Here is a 20,771-nt window from a genome sequence, read left to right as displayed (position 1 = left end):
TTGTGACGTAGTCATCATGTTATTGTATATAGGTGAATAGGTGAAGAGAACCTAGACTAGATCTATATCTAGTCAATACCTAAATAGAACGTATAGACTATATTACCTAAATACTAATAGATCTAGACTATGTGATGCAAACTTAAGATCTAGAGGCTTTATTTCAAATAAAATATGTGTTAAAATATGCTTAATATTTTCAGAAGGTGATCATTCACTGTTGACACTGTGACTGTTCGTAAATAAAACTGTTGATCTAAAAATTAAATAATGATAATGTCAGATAATGATGTCATTGCATTGATTATGATTGATTTGATGATCAAGTATCAATTTATGATGAATATGATGATAATATGTCCATAGATTATTAGATTAAAATATAGGTGTGTGTTTTGTTTGTTTATGAGTGTGTAGGGTTAGAAGAAGATGAGGACTGAGGTGATGGGGGAGGGGTGCTTTATTTTAAAATAGTAATTAATGCACAGATGAGAAGGCATAAATGAGAAAACTATATTGTGCATACTCTGTATAGTATTAGGGCCTGCAGGTTTCATCCGTAGAGCAGCAAGTAACTATGCTCATTTAGATATATATATATATGAGTATTAGCATTATATATAAGTGCTGTGCTGCAGTTGAAAGACTTGGACTTGGTAAATCCTTTAATAAAACGGCCCACATTCATTAGTTTTAGAACTATATGCCCATGAATGTTAAATCCCAGCTCTTGAGGAGTAACAAAGTTTCAGCTGAATTTTTGAAGGAATACCTTACCTTTACCTATCCCTTAGTCTGTTGGACCTTTGGGCACCAAGCAAGACTTGTCAACCGTCTTTCTCCATTCCTCCTTGTCTTTTGCCTTGTTTAAAACCTTTTTCCATTCTTTTATGTTGTCCTCCCATCGCTTTCTCTGTGTGCCTCTTCTTCTTTTTCCTGGTACTGTTCCCTGAAGGAAGGTCTTTGCGAGTCCCACAGATCTTGTAATATGGCCATAGATTTTAAGCTTGCGTTTTTTTTCAATAGTTAGCAGGTTATCATGGGGTCCGATCGATGCAGTAACCCTGTCTCTAATCTCTTGGTTTTTGATGCGATCTTTGAATGTGATACATAGGATCCTTCTGTAGCATCTCAATTCCATTACTAGGATCTGTCTCTCTGGCTCTGCAGTCAGCACCCAAGACTTGCAAGCATATAAAAATGTGGCCATGACCAGGGAGCACATCAGTCTGAGTTTGGTGGCGAGGGCTAAGCCCTTGACTTTCCATATCGTTTTAAGTTTTGAAAGGGCTGCTGTGGACTGTGCTATTTGGGCCAATAGTTCGGGTTTCGTTCCCTCATCTGAGATTATAGCTCCGAGGTATTTGAAGCTGCTAATACTAGTCAGCTTTTCACCTTTAATACTGATGCCCCTTTTAAAGCCCTGTTGACTATTTGTCATAATTTGTTTGTTTTTTTGGCATTTATTTGCATGCCATATAATATGCTGCGGAAGTCTTGTCAATCACCAGGTGAGCTAGTTTTTCTTCTGTCCCTGCTAGGCCGTCAATGTCATCTGCCAAGCGCTAGTAATTCTTCTTCCTCCAATGCTAACAGTACCTTCATAGCCATCGAGAGCATCTTCCATTATCCTTTCAAGGAAGATATTGAAGAGTGTTGGTGAAAGTAGGCAGTCCTGTCTTACTCCAACTGTAGTTTTGAACCAGACCCCAATATTATTGTTAAAGTACACTTCACTGGTGGTATCCTTGTAGAGGTTCTTGATAACTGTATGTTTTTATTAATGTTGTACTTTTCCATTGTCGCCCAGAGTACCCTGTGCCATACTCGATCAAAAGTTTTCTTAAAATCAATAAAGACATGGAAAAGATTGTCTTGGTGTTGGAGATATTTTTCACAGAGTATTCTGAGGTTTAGGATTTGCTCTGTTGTGCTGCGACCTTGTCTAAAATCCACTTGTTCTTCTGATATGATGTTGTCTGCTATCGGTTTTAGCCGGTTTAATATAATTTTTAACAGTACTTTGCTGGGATGGTTTATGAGGCTGATAGTGCGATAGTTTTGACATAGTTGTAAATTGCTTTTCTTTGGAAGGGTTATGATGAGTGATTGGTTCCAGGGTTTGGGCCATTCTCCTGATTGCCAGATCTTGTTACAAATCGTATATAGTGTGTTTATCATGGTTTCTCCCGCCTGTAGAAGTTCACCAGGAATGTTGTCAACTCTGACCGATTTTCCCTTTTAAGGCTTTCAGGCTGCTACTTCTGAGCAAAGAATCGGATAGGCGTCAATGTTGGATACTGCCAGGACATTTAGTATCTCTGTATCTCCTTCCTCTAGAAGAAATACAAGAGCTCAAATTAGATTCCCCCCACACCAACAAAATTTCTTTTTTTTATCTATTAATTATTTATTTACTTCCATATTTAGTTTTGTATAAAACAATGTCAACATTTCTTAAGTGGACTCAAGCATCTCATTCAACAAGCTACAGTATGGAGGCTTATAACACATTGTCACTTTTTGTTTGTACAGTTAGTGGAACACTGTGAGGCTAAAGGAAGGAGGTAAAGAGAATAGACAAGTAATTAGCAGTTTGATAAGCTTGTTAAGTCTAATATTAACTTATATCAGATGTCAGTTAGTTATCTTTGAATAAAAGGATTTATGAAAGGAAAATGTTAATTCTTATGGAAAAAAAAAAAGCAACACAAAAAATGTGCTCCCTCTCATGCTATTTGTTTATTTATTGTTACCCAGATCTAACTTGTCATATCCCATTTTTTCACAGTGGTTGCTTTGAGTGGTGCCATTTTGTAGCTCTTTAGATAACTATACCTATAAGTACAACTAAGCGTTTGAATATGACAGGTATGGCATTCTTTATTATTTTTAACAAAACCTTTTCATATTTTGTTTTAGTAATGAGTAGCATAAGTTAGCATCATTTTCTTCTGCATTCAGGAGTGAATGAAAATAGAATGCTACATGAAGAGGATAAAGAAATAACTTCTTGAAAAAAAACAACTTTAAAGGTATAGCTAGTGACTAACATATTTATTAAGAGCAGTAATTTATACAGACCTTGTTATATAAACAGATTTATAATAAGAATATTGTGCAATGCTTTCTCTAGTTTTCAATTAGTTCCCTTATCTATGTATATTATCTTAAAAATTACAGAGATTACTTCAATAGATAATAACATTCTATAAGTTTCATGTGTCAATCTAGTCTAAGACTTAAGCTCTGCTAAGTTATAATCACACTGATAATTAGATATGATTACTCTAATATGTCATCAGTGTAATGAGATTAGACTGTATTTATCCACAAAAATCTCATTGTTGCTGTCAACACTATTGGCTCTTTTAATGTTTTAACTCTTCTTTAAGGTACGTCATTAAGATTTTGTCTGCCATGGATAAAAAACGTTTGACAAGAAAAAAAGATTCTGGCCTTAATGAAGGAATTGCTGGTCGTTATGTGAAAAGAGACACACCTCCACTCCTCAGAAGTAAAGACATTTCTTTTCTTTTTTTCTCTTAATCATATTAATTGCTTTCTAAAACTAGTAATAAAATTTTAAGCTATCTGTATAAGTCATAAATGAAAGTCTTTTGTTTTCATTTTAAAAGATTACCATACTCCTGTTCGCCAAGGAACTTCATTCCAAAGAATGGGTCGCACTACGAGAACCCCAGCATCCTACATTCCTCAGGCTCAGGTGTACAATGTACCTGGCCAACCTGTCACCCAGAATGTTTCCACTCCTCGTCCAAATGCGCCAACTGTCCTGGCACATGAAAGCAGTGGTGACATTGACAAGTACTACGCTGGTCATCAGCCTCAGCAACAACATTTCTCATTTTCATCACAGCCGCAGACAGTGAGGTACCAGATGTTTTATCAGGCCCCACATGGGGTTAGTCCACAGATGCAGTCACAGCAACATTATCAACACTATGAGCCTGGAGCCTTGCCTGTCAACCAGTTGACCCAAGGCTTTCACAATTTAAGAATGACCTCCTCTCCTGTATCTCGTACGGAGGTGACCTCATCAGGTCCTCAGACATTTGGTGTGGCTTATTCTCAGGTGGTCAGTGATGTGGCCACAGGAGTGACACGTCCTGCAATAAACATGAGTCAAGGGGCTTTCAGTAATCAAAGTGCAGAATTGCAGCATCAAAAATTATTAGGACATTTAGGTGGAAATCAAGAAGATCAGCGCAGTATTACAAGTCCCCTGACTGTCATCAGAGAAGGTAGGCTTCAGATGTATCTCATATTGTTAATAATTATAAGTTTGATCTCACTAATTTTAACCTTAAACACAAGTGATATGTAGATTTTTTTTATATTAATATCTTGCCATGCAGTGGACTGAATCATAGCTTTACTTATTACATTATTTACTGCTTATACCGGCCATTTAGTCTTTTTAATGTCTTTAAAAAAAAGATCTTGCATATCTCAATTACATTCAACATTTTTTTTCATTTGTTCACATTAACTTTGGTAATTTTATTTAAATCAAGATTACTAACATTTTAATATCTCTCTTTCAACTTTTCGTGCTTTCTTGAAATGCACAGATGACAACCCTGAAGGCCAGCCTTATTACAAGTACACAGGTGCCAGCAGCGGAAGTAGCACAACAAGCAACAACAGCAACAGTGACTACTACAATCTGCAGCAGCTGGATGAAAACTACCAAATAGCTCAATACCACCAAGAAATCCGAAGTCATTATGCCCAGCAGAATCCTGGAGGCAACCTCCTTGGGAAAGGAATGTTTGGTCTGGTGACAAGTGACCTTCACGATCTTAAAACAACCTCTGGGTCTTCAGCCTCATCTGGTAAGGCCCTCAAGTTTAGATTAATGAGGTTCTTGTCTCCTCTTTAGAATCATTTGGTAAGACAATTAGGATTATCTTTCCAACCTAAAAATGATTTTTAAATTAAAACTAGATAAATCACTCAAATGGTTTTCTATTGCTAAAAATTTGTGAAATAGCTATAAATTCTGCAGCCAAAGCCTTAACACACCTCTTAAATGGATGCAATCGCAAGTATTCCTCTTAAGGTGGAAACATATTGTACTAAAGTGATAATTAGCTTACATGCCTTAAATAATAGATTTTGAAGTAAAAGTTGCTTCAACTAATTTTCCGAAAATAGAAGAGACCTTTCATAGCCCTTTATAGTTGTCAAGATGTTTACTTTTTTTTTTTTTTTGAAGTACAGAATTATAAATACAATAACTGAATTTCTATGAGAAATTATCTCTAGATAGATTTGAACATAGCATGAACCCTTTTTAGTAATTCAAGTTTCCTTCAAGATCTATCAATCCATACATTATGTGAATATCTGTTTGTTAGGCTAGGGGTTAACAGTTAACAAGATTGTCATGGCCAACACAATGACCAAACATGCTTAATTGTCATCAGCCAATGCCTGGTATTCTGTATTGTTTCTTGACTTTACAAGCATATAATCCTGTCCTCAAACTCCAATTAGAAACCTTTTAGCCCTCAGTCTCAGCTGAGACATTGGTTCTAAATGTATTTATATATTCACTTTGGTTCTCAAGTGGCATTAAATATTTTCAGGGGTGAGTAGCTATCTATCACAGGAAGAGCTTCCCCTACCACCAGGGTGGTCAGTGGACTGGACAGTGAGAGGCAGGAAATATTACATTGACCACAACACGCAAGCCACACACTGGAGCCATCCATTGGAGAAAGAATCTTTGCCCACTGATTGGGAGAGGATAGAGTCTAAAGAACGAGGTGTTTATTATTATAAGTAAGTTTTTTTTTAACTGTTGGATGTAACTCTTGTTAGGTATGTTGGAATTAGTTTAATTATAAGAAAAAGTTTCTTAAATGATCTTTAAAGCACTGGTTTATTCATTTTAACTCTAAAACCAGTTAAACAAACAAAGGGGAGAAAACTGTATGGCTATTTTAGTAAACTTTGACTTACTTGACTTAATCCTGTGTACTCCCAGGGGAGCATAGGGCCACAACCACACCTCTCCACCGAACTCGGTTCTGAGCAGCTTTCTTCATTTGCTCCCATGTCATTCCAGTGCCCTCAACTTCACTGATGACTGACCTCTTCCAGGTTTGCTTAGGTCTGGCCACTTTCCTCTTTCCTTGTGGGTTCCAGTCAAGTGCCTGCCTTGCAACATTGGTAGGTGGTTTTCGCAGGGTGTCTCCTATCCAGCTCCATTTTCGTTTTGTGATGTCTTGGGCTATGGGCTTTTGTCTAGTTCTCTCCCATAAATCGATAGTAGTTATCTTCGTGACACATAAATTATTTACTTTCACTACTATTTTAGGACAAACAGACATAACTTAAATTATTTTAATTTTTGAAAGTAAATCAGGGTATGTAATTTTAATTGACTTTTGCTACGGTGACTTCCAGTAGTGTTTGGTGAGGAAAGGCCATTTTTGATGAAGATACAAAAAAATTGATAATTAATATAAAAATCTTAAGTCATTTGTGTTAATAATCAGTATATAGTGGCGTTTGTTTTGTTTTTGTATTGCATCTTATTGTTTTTCTAAACATTCTTCAGAAAATAAGAATAGTGCAATACAATTCGGAAGCCGTATGAAACCTTTGTATTTTATTTTCGGTATTTCCCCAAAAGGCCGCAGTCTACTTACTAAGCATTTTTATTTAATATCAAGAAAGTAAGACTTCCTGTATATTTTATTTTCCCTAAGTGAACTTTTTAAGCTTGCCTTACGTCTTTTCAACTGCGACTTAAATAAAAAAACAAAACCATTCCTAATAGCATTAATAAGATAGATCTAGAGTCTTTTTCTTTTGTACAAGAGAGAGAGCAAGGAATAGATCTATTGTCATTTCGCTAGATTCAAAAGGGGCGAGATAAACATACATGGTTGAAAAAAAGGTAATCCTAATAGCATGAAAATGATAATTGTAGATCTATTGCTACATTCCAAAGGGATCAAATAAATGATTAATTAAACCAAATTGATATTTCTTTTTATTTAGAGAACAAAATACCAAGAGAAATGTAGAAACAGGAATATCTACAAAGGACTAACTTTTTGTTGTTGGCGGGGGTGGTAATGGAGGTTAGGAATAAGTCAAAGTGCTACTAAAATTAATAGGCCCAAAATATGTGAGCGTATATGTGTCAAGAGAGGGAAGGAAAGAGAGAGTGGGCCATGAAATGTCATTGTAACAGTTACACTGATTGACAGGCTAAAATAGTAAGATAGATTGATCATTAAAGCATGGCTCATTTATTTAAAAAAAAAAAGGTGTTTTTAGGAAAGCAAGAGTGGGCCATGAAATTTCATTTTAAGAGATACAATGATTCACTGGCTATATAAGTATGTTAGGTTTATCGTTATAATGATGTTCATTTATTAAAATTCAAAAAAGAAAGATAAGAAGGGGTTGTTCTGGCCATAATAAAAAAAAAATTAGGCTCGTTTATTAAAATTAAAAAAAAAAGTGTTTGGCCATAATAAACATTTAAAGCCTGGGAACAAATCAACAGGCGTAGCCGGTGTGTACTGCTAGTATATATAAATTATTTTTGCTTTTCATTTTGGTATTTGGGTGAGTAGATCTATAACTGTAGGTTGGAGAATAAAAGATAAAAGTTTTTTTTTTTAAGTTCTAGTTGTTCTAGTCTAGGCCCAATATTGCTTTTCTTTAGCTGATTTGAAAAGAATAGTTTCTATTTTGTTCTTTTTTTGTTTTTTTTCTGTTTTGTTTTCTAACTTGATCATGAGCCAGTGATGTATCTTTTATTTCTTTTTATTTTAAAGCCATATCACACGCACAGCTCAGTATCATCATCCTTGTAGTTCAACTCAAGGTATGGTACTCGCTTACGGAGGTCTGGTTCCAGAGCGTATTCCTCCCCACTTAGAGTATCGCCAAAACAAACAGCTAGTTCCTGCCAACCCATATCTCAACACAGGTTGTTTTTTTTTTAGTTGTTTATAATGTACTTGATAACATTTCAAATAGGTTCGTGCCAACTCTACCTTAATTGGTTCACAGCTCTTTACTTTATTTTGAACATTTTCAGAAATCCCAGAATGGCTCATTGTCTTTTCTAAAGCACCTCATGAGCATGACCATAAATTAAAGGTAGGAATCACTTCTATTAATTTTTTTTAGAAGTTCGGTTGTCAGTGACATTGAAAATAAGATTTGAATTTTTATGGATGTTCTTTTTAAATAATACCAGTACTTGATTTAAAAAGTTCATTTATAGATTTTTAAAAAGTTCATTTTTAGATTTGATTAAAATTATTATTTGCTTATGAAAAATTATTGATGTTCGAATCAGTGACTACAAATGTGCCAGAAATTTCTTTGTTTTATTTTTATTTTTAGTGGGAACTGTTTACACTGAAGCAGTTAGAAAATTTTGCTGCACTCCTGACGAGACTTTACAAGCAGGACCTAGAACACATTGTGATGAGCTATGAGAACTATCGCAATGCTCTCAACAGAGAGCTAGATCGTCGAAAGAAAGAGAGGCAGCTGCAGCAGCAGCCTTTGGCCATCACCAACCTACCATTCCAACATTCTCTAGTCCAGCAGCAGATGATGCAGATTCAACCCCAACAGCAAGTGCCCTACAGTCAACAGCCGTCCCAGTACCAGCAGCAGCCATCAAACCAACATTTGCTACTAACACAAAATATTGAAACAAAAGTGTGATATTTTTTTGTTTTACTTTTGGACTTGACAGTGCTTGGGATTATTACAATCAACAACAATCAAATGTTATTTTCTTCAAATGGAGATTACTAAACTTAGCTAGAAGTGTTGAGTAAGAAGTTCAATCAAGCTCATAACTAGTTTTATTTTCAGTTGCTTTTTCTTCCGAGAATCGTTTTCTCTCTATCTTTCTTTGTTTCATATAGTTTCTGTATCATCTCTCTTATATAAACCAAAAATTAATCTATTTTATATTTATGTTATAAAACATCAATAGGTTAGGTCAGTGTTAAGCACAAAGTCAGTAAATGTTGATAGAAAGTCATCAATGTCATATCATCTGAAGCTATACCAATGCAGTTAAGTGCTGCTAATGTTCAAATATTGTAATGCAATATGAAGAATTTGAGCAAGAAATGCTTGTTTAAGATAGAAATCTATTTTGTTTCCTTAGTTGGGATTTTGTGTGTCTCTCATTGGATACATATTTTGTTACTCTCAGAGCTGTCTTTCTCTTCGCAAGTGGATCTTTGTTTATTTATGGCTTCATTTTGTTAGCAATATGATGTTCTTCCATTTATTTTTTGTCATCAAATTGACTTTGCTTATGTTACATAGACAGTATGTAAGAGAAGGTTGAAGCCAATGACAACATAGCAATGTTGATCTCTGACGATTAACTTAACTCTGTACATACAATTTGTTTTTGTTTTGTTTCTGTCTTAAAAGAAAATGTTGCCTTATTTGTTAATGTTTGACAACAACTAGCGCTTGTGTTGTTTATGAACTAATTGTTATCTCTCAAAGCATTTAAATTAACCATCAATGATGAAGTTCAGGGGGTTACCAGGAGAACTAGAATAAGTATTTGAATTTATTTCTTTTCTTTTTTAATTACATTTCTTTTTCCTCTTTTAATTCCTAGTTGTGTCTTATTGAGCTAAATATATATATATTTATGTACGCATTTAGACAAATAAACATTTAGACTATCCTTTATATATATATATATATATATATATATAAATACAAAATAAAATAAAAATTATATTTTATTTTTCCATTATTTACATGAAAAACAATTTAGGTGTTATAAGAACTTCTAAGAACTTTTTTTTTATTTTGACTACAAATTGTAAGGAGCAGAATTTTATCTATAAAAAAAATTATATATTGTGGCGATGATTTAATTCTCTGCAGCCAATGTGGCCACTGTGAGAGTATTTAATAAGTTGTGATGCCACAGTATTGTTGACTACTGTTAAGCTGATTCCAGCTAGTTTTCAACAATAAATTGAAGAATAATGTTCTATTTTTTAAAGCATCATTTTACTTATATATTTACTCTAGGATGAAAAACAAAGTTTTTTAAAGTGCAAATAATTATTTCCTATTGCTTTGATATTAGAAGTCTGTGCATAGCTTCTTACGTCTACATCATACAAAGTTCATATTTTTATTATCAATTCCAAAGTTTTGTGTGTATATATTTTTTGTACTTAAAAAAAAAGGTTGTGTTTTTATCCCTTTACAAAGGACTATTTATTTAGTGTAATTTGTTTGTTATTGTGATATAAAGAAAACAGAGTACAAGCTTGTTCATTGATAATTGTTTCTGTTTTGATGGAATGAAATTCTGGATTAAATCTTCAAAGAAAAAATGATGGTTGTATTATCATTTCATTAGGGAGCATGGTGGCTGAGTGGTAAGGCTCTTGGCTTTCTAACTGAGGGATCTTAAGTGAGAACTGGGATTTTGAGCTTCAGGATTTGTAAGACACCCCTGAGTTCATCCCATTCAAATAAGTACCTGAGATACGCTGGGGAAGTAGAGGTGCTTTGTTGTTGTGCTGGCCACATGACACCCTCATTGACCACTGGCCATATAAACAGATGAGCTTTACACCATCTGCTCCCATAGAATGCAAGGGTACCTTTGCCTTTATGATTATATTAGGATTGTGAAACAAGCAGAGGCTGTTCAGTGTGTGGTGCCGCTCTGGTTGTGAAGAGTTAAATGTGTGTATGTGAAAGTTTGAGAAATGTTTAGGTGGAATAATATATGTCAGGATGGTACATGCATTACAGTCTGATACAAACTGTTCTCATCATCCATTTCAAACATTTCCATCAGATCTGCACTGCCAGTTGTCCATGCTTTAAATCTTCATTTGTTTCATTTTCTATTCTGTTTGGTAGCTACGGGCTAATAAGCTATAGATATTCATTTAATGTGATTTGTAATGAGTTCTCAATTATGTTTTGTGGAAATATGGATAAATATAAACACATTCTGCACTCATTTTGTAAAAATTTCCTAGATTTAGTCTAGATCTTGTATGTCATATTTAAGGTCAGGGTGTTATCTTTGTTATTTTCATAGTTGAAATTTAACTCTTTCTCTCCTTATCATCGATACCATGATTGATTTGACCCCATTCTTTCAGCCAAAGTGACAGTACTATGAACAATACTTGAATAGTCAGTTGTTTTGTTTTCTTTCCTTTCCTGCCAAAATGTTTTTGTTTATAATTTAATCTTGAGTAGTTTCCCTTTGGAAAATAATTTTTTCATTTTCACTGTTATACCAAAAACAATATTTTTAAGAGTAGGGGCTACCTAAAGGCTCTGTCTTTTGTTGTTTTTTTATATTACTTGTCTTGTAGGTAATGGCATGGGACAGTGAGCTCAAGAAAATGAATGTATATTTTATATGTTTTATATTAAGTTTTGTGAAAATATGAATAACTATTATAAAAATTACTTTTAGTTCAATTTGGATCATAAAATAGAAAGTCTAGTCCATTTCATTTTGGTTGTATAATCATTGATATATTTTAATTAAAAAAGGGTGTGCATTGCCCATTAAGTCTATATTAAATATAACATTTTCTGATAACAAACAAAAAAGATATTGATGTATAATCATAACAGGCTGGTGAAATGCATATGAACAAAATGGATAATGACATTGTGGAAAATAATTACAGAGAGAAATAGTTAAAATAATAATTTTTTCTACAAAATCGAATTGTATTATTTTAAAAGGGGATTCATTTCTCTGTAATTTTACCATTTTCTGATAACAACCAAAAAAAGTTAATTTAATTTAACCATAACATGGTAGCACACTACAAATTGGCAGAATGAATCATTTTTTCCTGAACTTGGAAAATAATTCAGGAGATAAAGAGTTAAAAAGGTATTTAAAATCAAGTAATCGTGCTAAAGGCTATTTCTGTAGAAGACTTTTAAAAAATGTAAGTAGTTAAAAACAACAACTTTACTTAGTAATTACAAACACTTACCTAGATATTATAGTTCATAAATATCATTTCCATATTCTGCATGATTATTGTAAAACCACATTTGACTATATTTAGTTCAAATTTAAATTTGAATCATTTCAAGGGTTATGAAATCACATAGTCTGAATGATTCTATGCCAAGATTCTGTTCAACTTGTTTCAAATATAAAAATGTCTTGAATGATGTGTTACACTTCAGAAATTCTGTCCAAACAAATATTCTTGCCTTTGAATTGAGCCTTTAGTGAGTACATTGTAATATGAGAGACTGTAACCAGAGAATGCAATCAAATTTTAAATTTTGCTATCATTTTAATTATAGAGATATTTGCATCTAAGTGATTGTTTTCTAATTGTTTTGTTTTTTTTTTTTTTTGTTCAGATAATCTTTTATAGCACTGGTAGAACAAAATTGATGGTTGTTTACCTGAAATAATGATTTCAAACACATTTTTTTATGAAAGCCAAAAAAAATAATAATAATAAAATACATCTGAGACAATAAAGTCATGTTTTTGTTTTCTTTTACCTCATCGTTTGATTTTTATTTTTTTTAAATAATCTTATTCACATATAAATACATCATATATTATGGTATGTATTTAGCAAATAAAAATTTACAGTAAATAAAAAAAAAGAAAGAAAGAAAGAAATCACAGTCAGATCAAATACTTAGTACAATTAGATTATATGCATCCGCTCCAGCTTATGTCTTTATGTACACTTTGGCATTTAATGTCATGGCTGATATTTTAGTGTCTTTACATGAACCATCATAGAACAAAACTACAGACAATTCCTGATTAAAAATATTATTAAAAAACTTTAAACATTTAAGCAGCTACTAAAGAACATAAGTAGACATTTGTATTAGTTGCATCAAAACACAATAACATAGAGTTGAAATATCACTAAACAGAATTGACATGTACAAAACTTACAAGCATTACAAAAAAAAATGATTGTATGACCAAAAAATGTACATTCAATCATAAGAGTTATAATTAAAGTGCCGATTTGTTTTCCACTTTTTCATGAGCTATTTGGGTGAAAATGTTAGTAAGAAATGAACAAATTGTACAAAATTATTGATTGATCTTTGGTGATCTAATAATTTTACAAAATTTCAATAGTTGTAAAGAATACCAAAAAAGCTTAACATTTTTTAATTGATTTTGGCATTGAGTGGGAACTCCTGTTTGGTCTTAACTCTGACATGCATAATCCAGCATTAATTAAACCAGAAAAGTTGTGTTTGCAACCCCTGAAGACCTCAGGAGCTGTAGGCTTTCACAGTGGGGTCATGAAGGGTATTTAGAATGTAATTAAAAAAAAAAAAAGCAAAAAACATGTATAAAACAATTTTTGGTTACAATATATATATAAAGATTTACAATATGTTAGTAATCTAAATTTACATATTTAATTTTCATTAAAGCTTGTCCATTTCTTTTAGATATTATGTTTCGCAGATAAACATGGATTAAAAACTACAATGACAATACCTTTTTTGCCCCTTGAAAACAAAAATGGACCCAATCTGCCACCCCCTTTATTCAGGATGTCATGCCCCACCTTGAGAAGACCTCACACCTCCCTACCCCACAGTTTGAGAAACATTGGCATAATAAAGTATCAGTTTTCTTATTTAGGCGCCTGTGCTATTGTGACTTTCAATCTTGAAGCACTTTTAACCTTTGCCCTGGCTTTAGTTTGTTCTGTGGAACTACTTCCTGTAGAAGAATTTGTGGCACTTTGAACAATTTTAGCAACCCCTTCTCTTTCTTGTAAATAATCCTGTGGATCAAACACATTTTCAAAATAATTTTAAGATTTTCTATCCTAGTATTATTAAAATCCTCTCTGATTTAGGTGTCTACATATCAAAATAGTATCAGTGGATTTGATATTAATTCAGGAGCTCTCTAAGATAGGCAGAAAAAAAAAGGGAATAATTACACTAAATATGATTTTTCCTTCAATATCACACATGCAAAATTATTTTTTTTTATTTAGAACATTCATCATTACTAAAGCTTATTTAGAATCTTTCAAACCTATCTGCCTAATAATACAATTGTTATGGAAACAAGTTTTTTAGGTCTTTCAGTGTTTAAGCAGATAGATACATCAACAATTTCCAATGCAGTGTCACAAATTTCACTTCTTTTTTGGTTGAACTTACTTTGATTTTGTTGAGCTTTTGATCCCAATCTTCTTTCCCCAGAGGTAGATCTGTTGGTTTTTTACACTTGTCATAGATGTTATCAATTGCCATAAAGATGATCCCCACCTCTGTTCTCTGAGTCAAGATACAATAACACTACAGTATTTACAGACAAGCTAAATTTATAGTGTATGTTATTGTATAATTTAAATTACAGATGTTCCTTGAAAAGGGAAAAACCTTTGAAACAAATACTTAGTTTATATTTTATGTAGTATGCCATAATGTCATTCAAAGTTGAACCGAATTCTATTTCAATTCTTTTACTTGCAATTCGATCAAAATTAGCAATATTTTTTACTTAACGATTTAGAGTTTCAAAAGAGTTGTCTAACCTTGTGTCTTAGGTCTTCACTTGTCATGTTGTAGTTCTGTTCCATCTGTTCAGTCCTACTCTGGAGGACCTCCTGCTTCTCTAACAACTGCGACAACTCTGAAGTATTGGATAGGCGACTCTTCTGGTGCTCCTGGTTCAACACCTCATATTCCTTCCTACAAACCTCAAGCTAAACAAAACAAATACACACTTTGAATTATTATTAGTGAAATCATTTTTAGTATAGTACAAACTTCAAGCTAAATAGTGCAGAGCATCAGAATTTAGAAGGACAGCATGTTCTGGTGTGTTAAGATGATCAAATTTTAAATAACCTTTTAATAAAACAATTTGTTTAGAAACAATCTTTTGAAAGTAGATTGTACATGTATTCTGTTAAGTAATTTTTATTATTTAGGATTGCTAAAATCAAATCTCATTAAACGATCACCAAAGGGCTGATGATGTAAAGGTCATTTGTTTCTGTGGCCCACAGTTGATCAGGGTGTCATGTGGCCAGCACAACGGCCAACCAACTTTACTTTTACCCAGCTAATCTCTTAGAGACGCCCTAAGGATCCCAAAATTAAAAATCCCAGTCTTCACCTGAATTCAAACACGGGACCTCTAGGTTTGAAAGCCAAGTGATTTACCACTCAACCACCATGTACGATGTGATTATCTTCTCTTTTGAAGGAACATCTGTAATTTATTAAATAAGATTTAGCAGAATTTAAGTCTCTAATCAATATGCACGACTCTGGAAATATTTCACATACTAGCCAGGAGATCAACTGTGTTGGATAAAATAAGATTTGATTTTTTTATTCCATTTAGAGTTTTTCTAACACCATCATAATTTGAATGTCAGTTGTGGTTAGTAAAATAAACCCATACTATCTTCTTTTTTTTAATCTGTCTAATTCTACATTAACATAGAGCAAGTTGAAAACTTGGTCTAATCCTACATAGAGCACGTTTTCAGCCCCAGCTGAAAATCCCTACAATTGTGTAGTTAAATACCTCTTTTAAAGTAGACATTCCAATTTAAAGATCTAGTACGCTAGTTTGCCTAACTTTCCAACCTTCAGCAGATACAAGTTGCATCTTTTTTTTTACATGTTATGGAAATTAGTAGTCTCTAAGGTACCCTAAATGCAAAGCTCAGAGAAGAATACTTGACACTTCAACAGACAGAAAAAAAAATAGACATTCATATAAAAAAAAATCAAATATGAGAGGTTATAATCAAGTTAAATACTACATCATCCTTATGTATAATCCTAATTACCTCATCAGAAATAGTTTCCAGGTTATCCACTAAACCTTTGTTAGATTCACTTAATGTTCTATATCTCATCATTAGTCCTTTAATTTTGTCTTCAGTTGAAGGGAGATAATCTAAAAGGAATGCATTATTAATCTATTATAATGTTATTGTTATGAATGATTGGAAGTACAAATATAGTATTTCTTATTTTTACTGCTTACTGCATGGATATAATTAGTCTACTAGATATATTTCATGAAATATTCACCTTCTGGCATTGCATCAACAACACTTCTTAGGTATTGCTCAAAGATCTTGTAAGCTTTTAATTTTGCTTCTAGAGTTTTATGCCTAAAAATAATTACAGAACAATATTAAACTAGTAAATTGAAATAAATTATAAAAATGTAAGTCATCTTATAAAAAGAGCCTTTGTTATTCCCTGCGAACATTACCTTTTTTTCAACTGTTCCAACTGATCTGATAGAGATGAAAACTCCAGTGCTTTTTGCTCCCGTAGTCTGACCTCCTGCTGATATTTCTGTATGGCTCGTCGTCTTTTGGCTTCATTCTCTTGGATAAACTTTTCAAACTTGGCGACTCTATCTTTCATCTAGATTGTTAAAAAAATCTTCCTTATTAGTGACCCTTTATAAAATTGGCCATAGGAAAATAATGAGTTGCCAAACTGAAATGCCTTAAATTTATTTGGGTCCAAAAAAAAAGTGAATGCAGTCAGCAAAGTCAGCATTATTATCAATTCTTTTGACTGCTGAGAAGTAGAGGAGAACTCCCTTATTGTATCATTGTGCGTCAATAAACATTGAGTACAACCTAAGGTTATGTATAAATTATAATCTTTGAAAAATTGTTAGAATGTATCCTATTCATGAATTGAGCATATTTTTTTTACACTTCCTTCTATGCTCTCATTGAGGGCACAAGAATTGTGTATTAGGTGGCACCATATTTGTCATCAGTGCAGAAATAATAGGAAAAGCAACATTATTTTAAGGAATTGATTTAAAAAATATATGCATTTCATTTTGGCATAAGGTTAAAAATATTCTATACATTTATAAAACAAAACTATGCATACATCATCTTAACACAGTCGTCATCCCAACATATGCATGTGAGACATGGAAGTCATCTGCCAAAACTGAGAAAAGACTATATGTGGCTCAACAAAAATGGCTAAGAAGGATTTTAAGAGTCAGTAATATAGATCGGACCTCAAACAAGGACATCATATGCCAAACTGGGAGTCAACCACTTAGTGAGGTTGTGACAGAGCATCGTATGAGGTTTGTGGGACCAAATGAACTATGCATACCAAGAGTTGCAATGACATGGAGGCCATTATGAGGAAAGTGCAAACAGGGGCATCCTCATATAACTTGGCAACACACATGGAGGACCTCAAAACAGTGGACACTAGGTGGTAAGAGGCTTCAGACATTGCCAGTGACAGATCTTTGTGGAGACAGCTTGCCAATGCACCCAAAGGCGCAGGAGGATCTAAGTCTAAGTAAGTATAAAAATTTAGGTCTGTATTATGTCTGTAAGATTTTTAAAATCACATTAAGCTTACAGAGGTTTCTTAAGAGAGATTTAGCAATTAAATTCTTCTTATTATTATTAAGTTTTATTATAACAGACAATCTGATGCTGCTAAACTAGCCATGAAAAGAATCTACAAATTATCTTTCTGATAACTTCACTTCACTAGTAAGTTTCAGACTTCAGAAATAAAGATTACTAAGACTGAGACTACTTTATTGATTCTTATGAAAATTTGTTGTGATTACAAGGACTCTTTTCTCATATAAAGACAACACAACAGAAACATTCACATAAATAGAACAGACACAACATAAAGAGTTCATTGAGGGACTACACACAAACATCTTGATCCTTTTCATGTTTCCTGATCAATGAGTGGCGTTGATATAGTCTGATGGAGTAATCTCCTGCAGGAGACAGTGGTTGGGGTTGAATCTTGACATCATGACAGCAGTTTGGGGCACATACCAAACAACCAAGGTGGAATTCTAATAATTCTAAAAAAATTATTCAAAGAAACTTTTCATGAATGTATTCTCAATTACCTGTTGTTGTTTTTTCTGCAGCTGTAATTGTCGCTGAGCACAGTTGTCAATTCTCTGCTTGAACTCATAACGTTTTGCATCCAAAAGACCATTAACTTTATCAATTTCTACTTCTTTTTTGAGAAGAAGTGTTTTTTGCAATGTATTGATCCCAGACTCAATAAGCTTGTCTCCTGATTCTTTAACCACAGGAAAAGCTGTGATATCTTCTTCATCCTCTCTGAAATCATAAGCATGGGGACACATTATTATCTAAATGCTTAAGAAATATTTATACATATATTTTTTTTTAATGTTAAGTTATAAGAAAGTAAATAATTTGTATACTATAAATACTTCTGTACATTATTCTGACAATAGATTGAAAATCATTGAACAGTAGGCACTATAATATATAGTAAAATAGTAAAAGTAAAGTAAAGTTCCCCTTTCAGACATAGTGGTTAACCGTAGGCCACAGAAACAGATGACCTTTACAATATATCAAATAACTGAGCTATAATTTTTGTGGTAAATTTTGCATATTATTAAAATGCTGAAGAAAGCATAATTACTACACACAGGATTTTGAAAATGTTATTTATCTCAAGTTGTTGTTTTTTTAATTTGAAAAGTTACAAAAATTTAAGTAAAATGTATCTATTTTATCTTCTATATATCCAGTATTTCAAGTGGGAATAAAGAATCATACCCTCTACTCTGGTCTATGGCTACTCTGTGTGTGTTTGTTTTAAGCAGTTTTAGTTTTTGATAAGCTGTCTATAATCGTTAATTAAATTGTGCCATGAAAAAACATCATGTGTCTTAATTTTTATGAGGTTCAATTTGTAACTTTTTCTATTTCTGGAATTTTACTGTTTTAATCTCTTCATTTTGTTTGCTACTACAATACAATCTCTGTTTAGATCTAGAAAGCATAAGTCTATTTAGAGTCTAGGGCTGGAAATATAAATTACTACTGAAAAAAAAATCTAGATCTAGTTGAACTATATTAGTATTAGTAACTTTTTATGTAATTAAATAACACTTTATATTATTATAATTTCTAATTTAAAAATCTGGTAAAAAAAATCTTATCTAGAGTTCTAGAGTCTAGTAATCTAGGCCTATATTATAACTTGATTTTCACCTACTGAGTTACTCTATTTAAAATTTAGATTTTGACTTTTAACAATAAAGAATTATTATTTACATTTACTATTTTTAGGGGTTATTAAGAAGAAGCAAAATAGAATTTAAAGATCTACTATTTAGACATAGAACTGTGATAGGGCCTATACTGGCTATACAAATGATATTCATTGATTTATATCATACAGATTTACTAATAATTTCTAATAATTTTAAAGTTTAAATTGTATATTATGATGCTCAGGCTGCAAAGTCAAATCTGACTTTCTGAGAAAGGGAGAAGGGAAAGCTGGAAAGTGGAACTTGCATTGAATGATTGATTGATTATTTTTTATACTCATTTATTAGTAATTAGTTAATTAGATCTACTAATTTTACTGTAAGTTACAGTAGGCCTAAGTAGTGTAAGATTTTTTTTAAATCTCAAAAGCCAAAAGCTTCAATTTAACGATATTAGTTTATCTTACCGGTCATGTAATTGTGTGACAAAAACGTTTTTCTTTTGATTCTCCAGATCAAGGGTATACGGACCCTGGACCGCCATTTTCATTTATTATTTATACCGTTAATTGTGTTCGCGTGTATAGGAAAACTGTCAACCATACTTAAACAGTTCCGTGCTCCTTGGAGATTGTCACGTGATTTCAGTACTTTATGAAGTTGGAAGCTTTTATACACATTTTTTTTTTATATAAACGTGTGATAAGCTATAGCAAAGTAATATAGATCAACCTGCTATACTTTACGTATAATTTCAAAAATAATATTAATTTAAATAATGTGGTTTGCTATTATTTTTAAAGGGGGCATCACTTTAACTACAATGATCGTTATCAAAATGAATCAGGTCAAGCGATCGATAGATCAAAAAAAAAATAGCTAGTCTACTCACTCTAGGTCTAAATCTAACAAGTCTTAATTTAAGAATAGATTTAGTCAATTTAGTCATTATAGACTTATTATTCTAGATCTAGAATCTAGTTAGAATTAGATTTATAATTATAAGTTAATTTAAGTCTTCGATTAACGGTCACTTCCGTCAGCAGAAATTAAAATTGCTATTTCTCATAATCTTAAATCAAACTATTGATAAATTAAATTAATATAGGCTATTGTAATAACTTTTAGGGAGGCAAGTCGATGACGATTAACAGCATAGATAAGACTAAGACTGCTTTATTGATCCTTGCGGAAATTTGTTGTGATTACAAGGACTCGTTTCTCATATAAAGACAACACAACAGAAACATACACATAAATACAACAGACAACACGAAGAGTTCATTCAGCGACTACACACAGGTATCTTGGTGCATTTCATGTTCCCTAATCAATGAGTGGCGGTGATAGAGTCTGACCGATTGAGGTACGAACGAGTTTTTGTACCGCTCCGTTCTTGTTTTGATTGACAGCAGTCGCCCACTTCGCGACGACCTGGCGTAGTTCGGATGGAGCGGGTGGCCGTTGTCTTCCAAGATTTTTTCGATTTTCCTTAGGCACGTTTGTTCAAAAAGTTCCTTTAAATGTGGTAATGTTGTGAGTGTAATTTTTGATGCTTTTTGATGTTTTCTAGACGTTGCAACAGTTTAGATGAGGCGTTGCCTTGCCAACAACTTATTCCGTATGTTAGCAGATTTTGTACAGTTGCGCCGTAAAATGTCTCAAGGATCATCTT

The 20,771-nt window shown here is 32.8% G+C and overlaps 2 protein-coding genes across 7 annotated transcripts; one reads left to right on the top strand and one right to left on the bottom strand.

Moving 5' to 3' along the window:
- Positions 1-12: 12 nt before the first annotated feature.
- Positions 13-12,547, top strand: LOC106056902 (scaffold protein salvador-like). 6 transcript variants are annotated; one of them, XM_013213822.2, is made up of 11 exons: positions 13-206; positions 2,431-2,567; positions 2,792-2,871; positions 2,965-3,035; positions 3,409-3,517; positions 3,639-4,265; positions 4,596-4,859; positions 5,616-5,811; positions 7,827-7,981; positions 8,093-8,154; positions 8,404-12,547. In XM_013213822.2, the coding sequence occupies exons 5-11, from the start codon at positions 3,421-3,423 to the stop codon at positions 8,731-8,733; spliced, it is 1,731 nt and encodes a 576-aa protein (XP_013069276.2). In that variant the 5' UTR covers positions 13-206; positions 2,431-2,567; positions 2,792-2,871; positions 2,965-3,035; positions 3,409-3,420; the 3' UTR covers positions 8,734-12,547. The 6 variants fall into 6 exon arrangements, with proteins under 6 accessions (XP_013069276.2, XP_013069274.2, XP_055879895.1 ...); XM_013213820.2 differs by having other exon boundaries at positions 3,396-3,517; XM_056023920.1 differs by having other exon boundaries at positions 13-234; positions 3,396-3,517.
- A 6-nt stretch (positions 12,548-12,553) lies between these two features.
- LOC106056904 (coiled-coil domain-containing protein 42 homolog) lies at positions 12,554-19,734 on the bottom strand. The gene is made up of 8 exons (XM_013213825.2): positions 19,564-19,734; positions 17,966-18,185; positions 16,310-16,467; positions 16,123-16,205; positions 15,876-15,985; positions 14,604-14,774; positions 14,227-14,343; positions 12,554-13,838 (listed from the first exon to the last, which is right to left on the bottom strand). The coding sequence occupies exons 1-8, from the start codon at positions 19,644-19,646 to the stop codon at positions 13,686-13,688; spliced, it is 1,095 nt and encodes a 364-aa protein (XP_013069279.1). The 5' UTR covers positions 19,647-19,734; the 3' UTR covers positions 12,554-13,685.
- Positions 19,735-20,771: the final 1,037 nt, after the last annotated feature.

The sequence above is a fragment of the Biomphalaria glabrata genome, chromosome 3 (assembly GCF_947242115.1).
Source record: "Biomphalaria glabrata chromosome 3, xgBioGlab47.1, whole genome shotgun sequence".
Lineage (NCBI taxonomy): Eukaryota > Metazoa > Mollusca > Gastropoda > Planorbidae > Biomphalaria > Biomphalaria glabrata.
The sequence above is the reverse complement of the archived record's forward strand: the minus strand, read 5'-3'. Positions and strand labels throughout refer to the sequence as shown.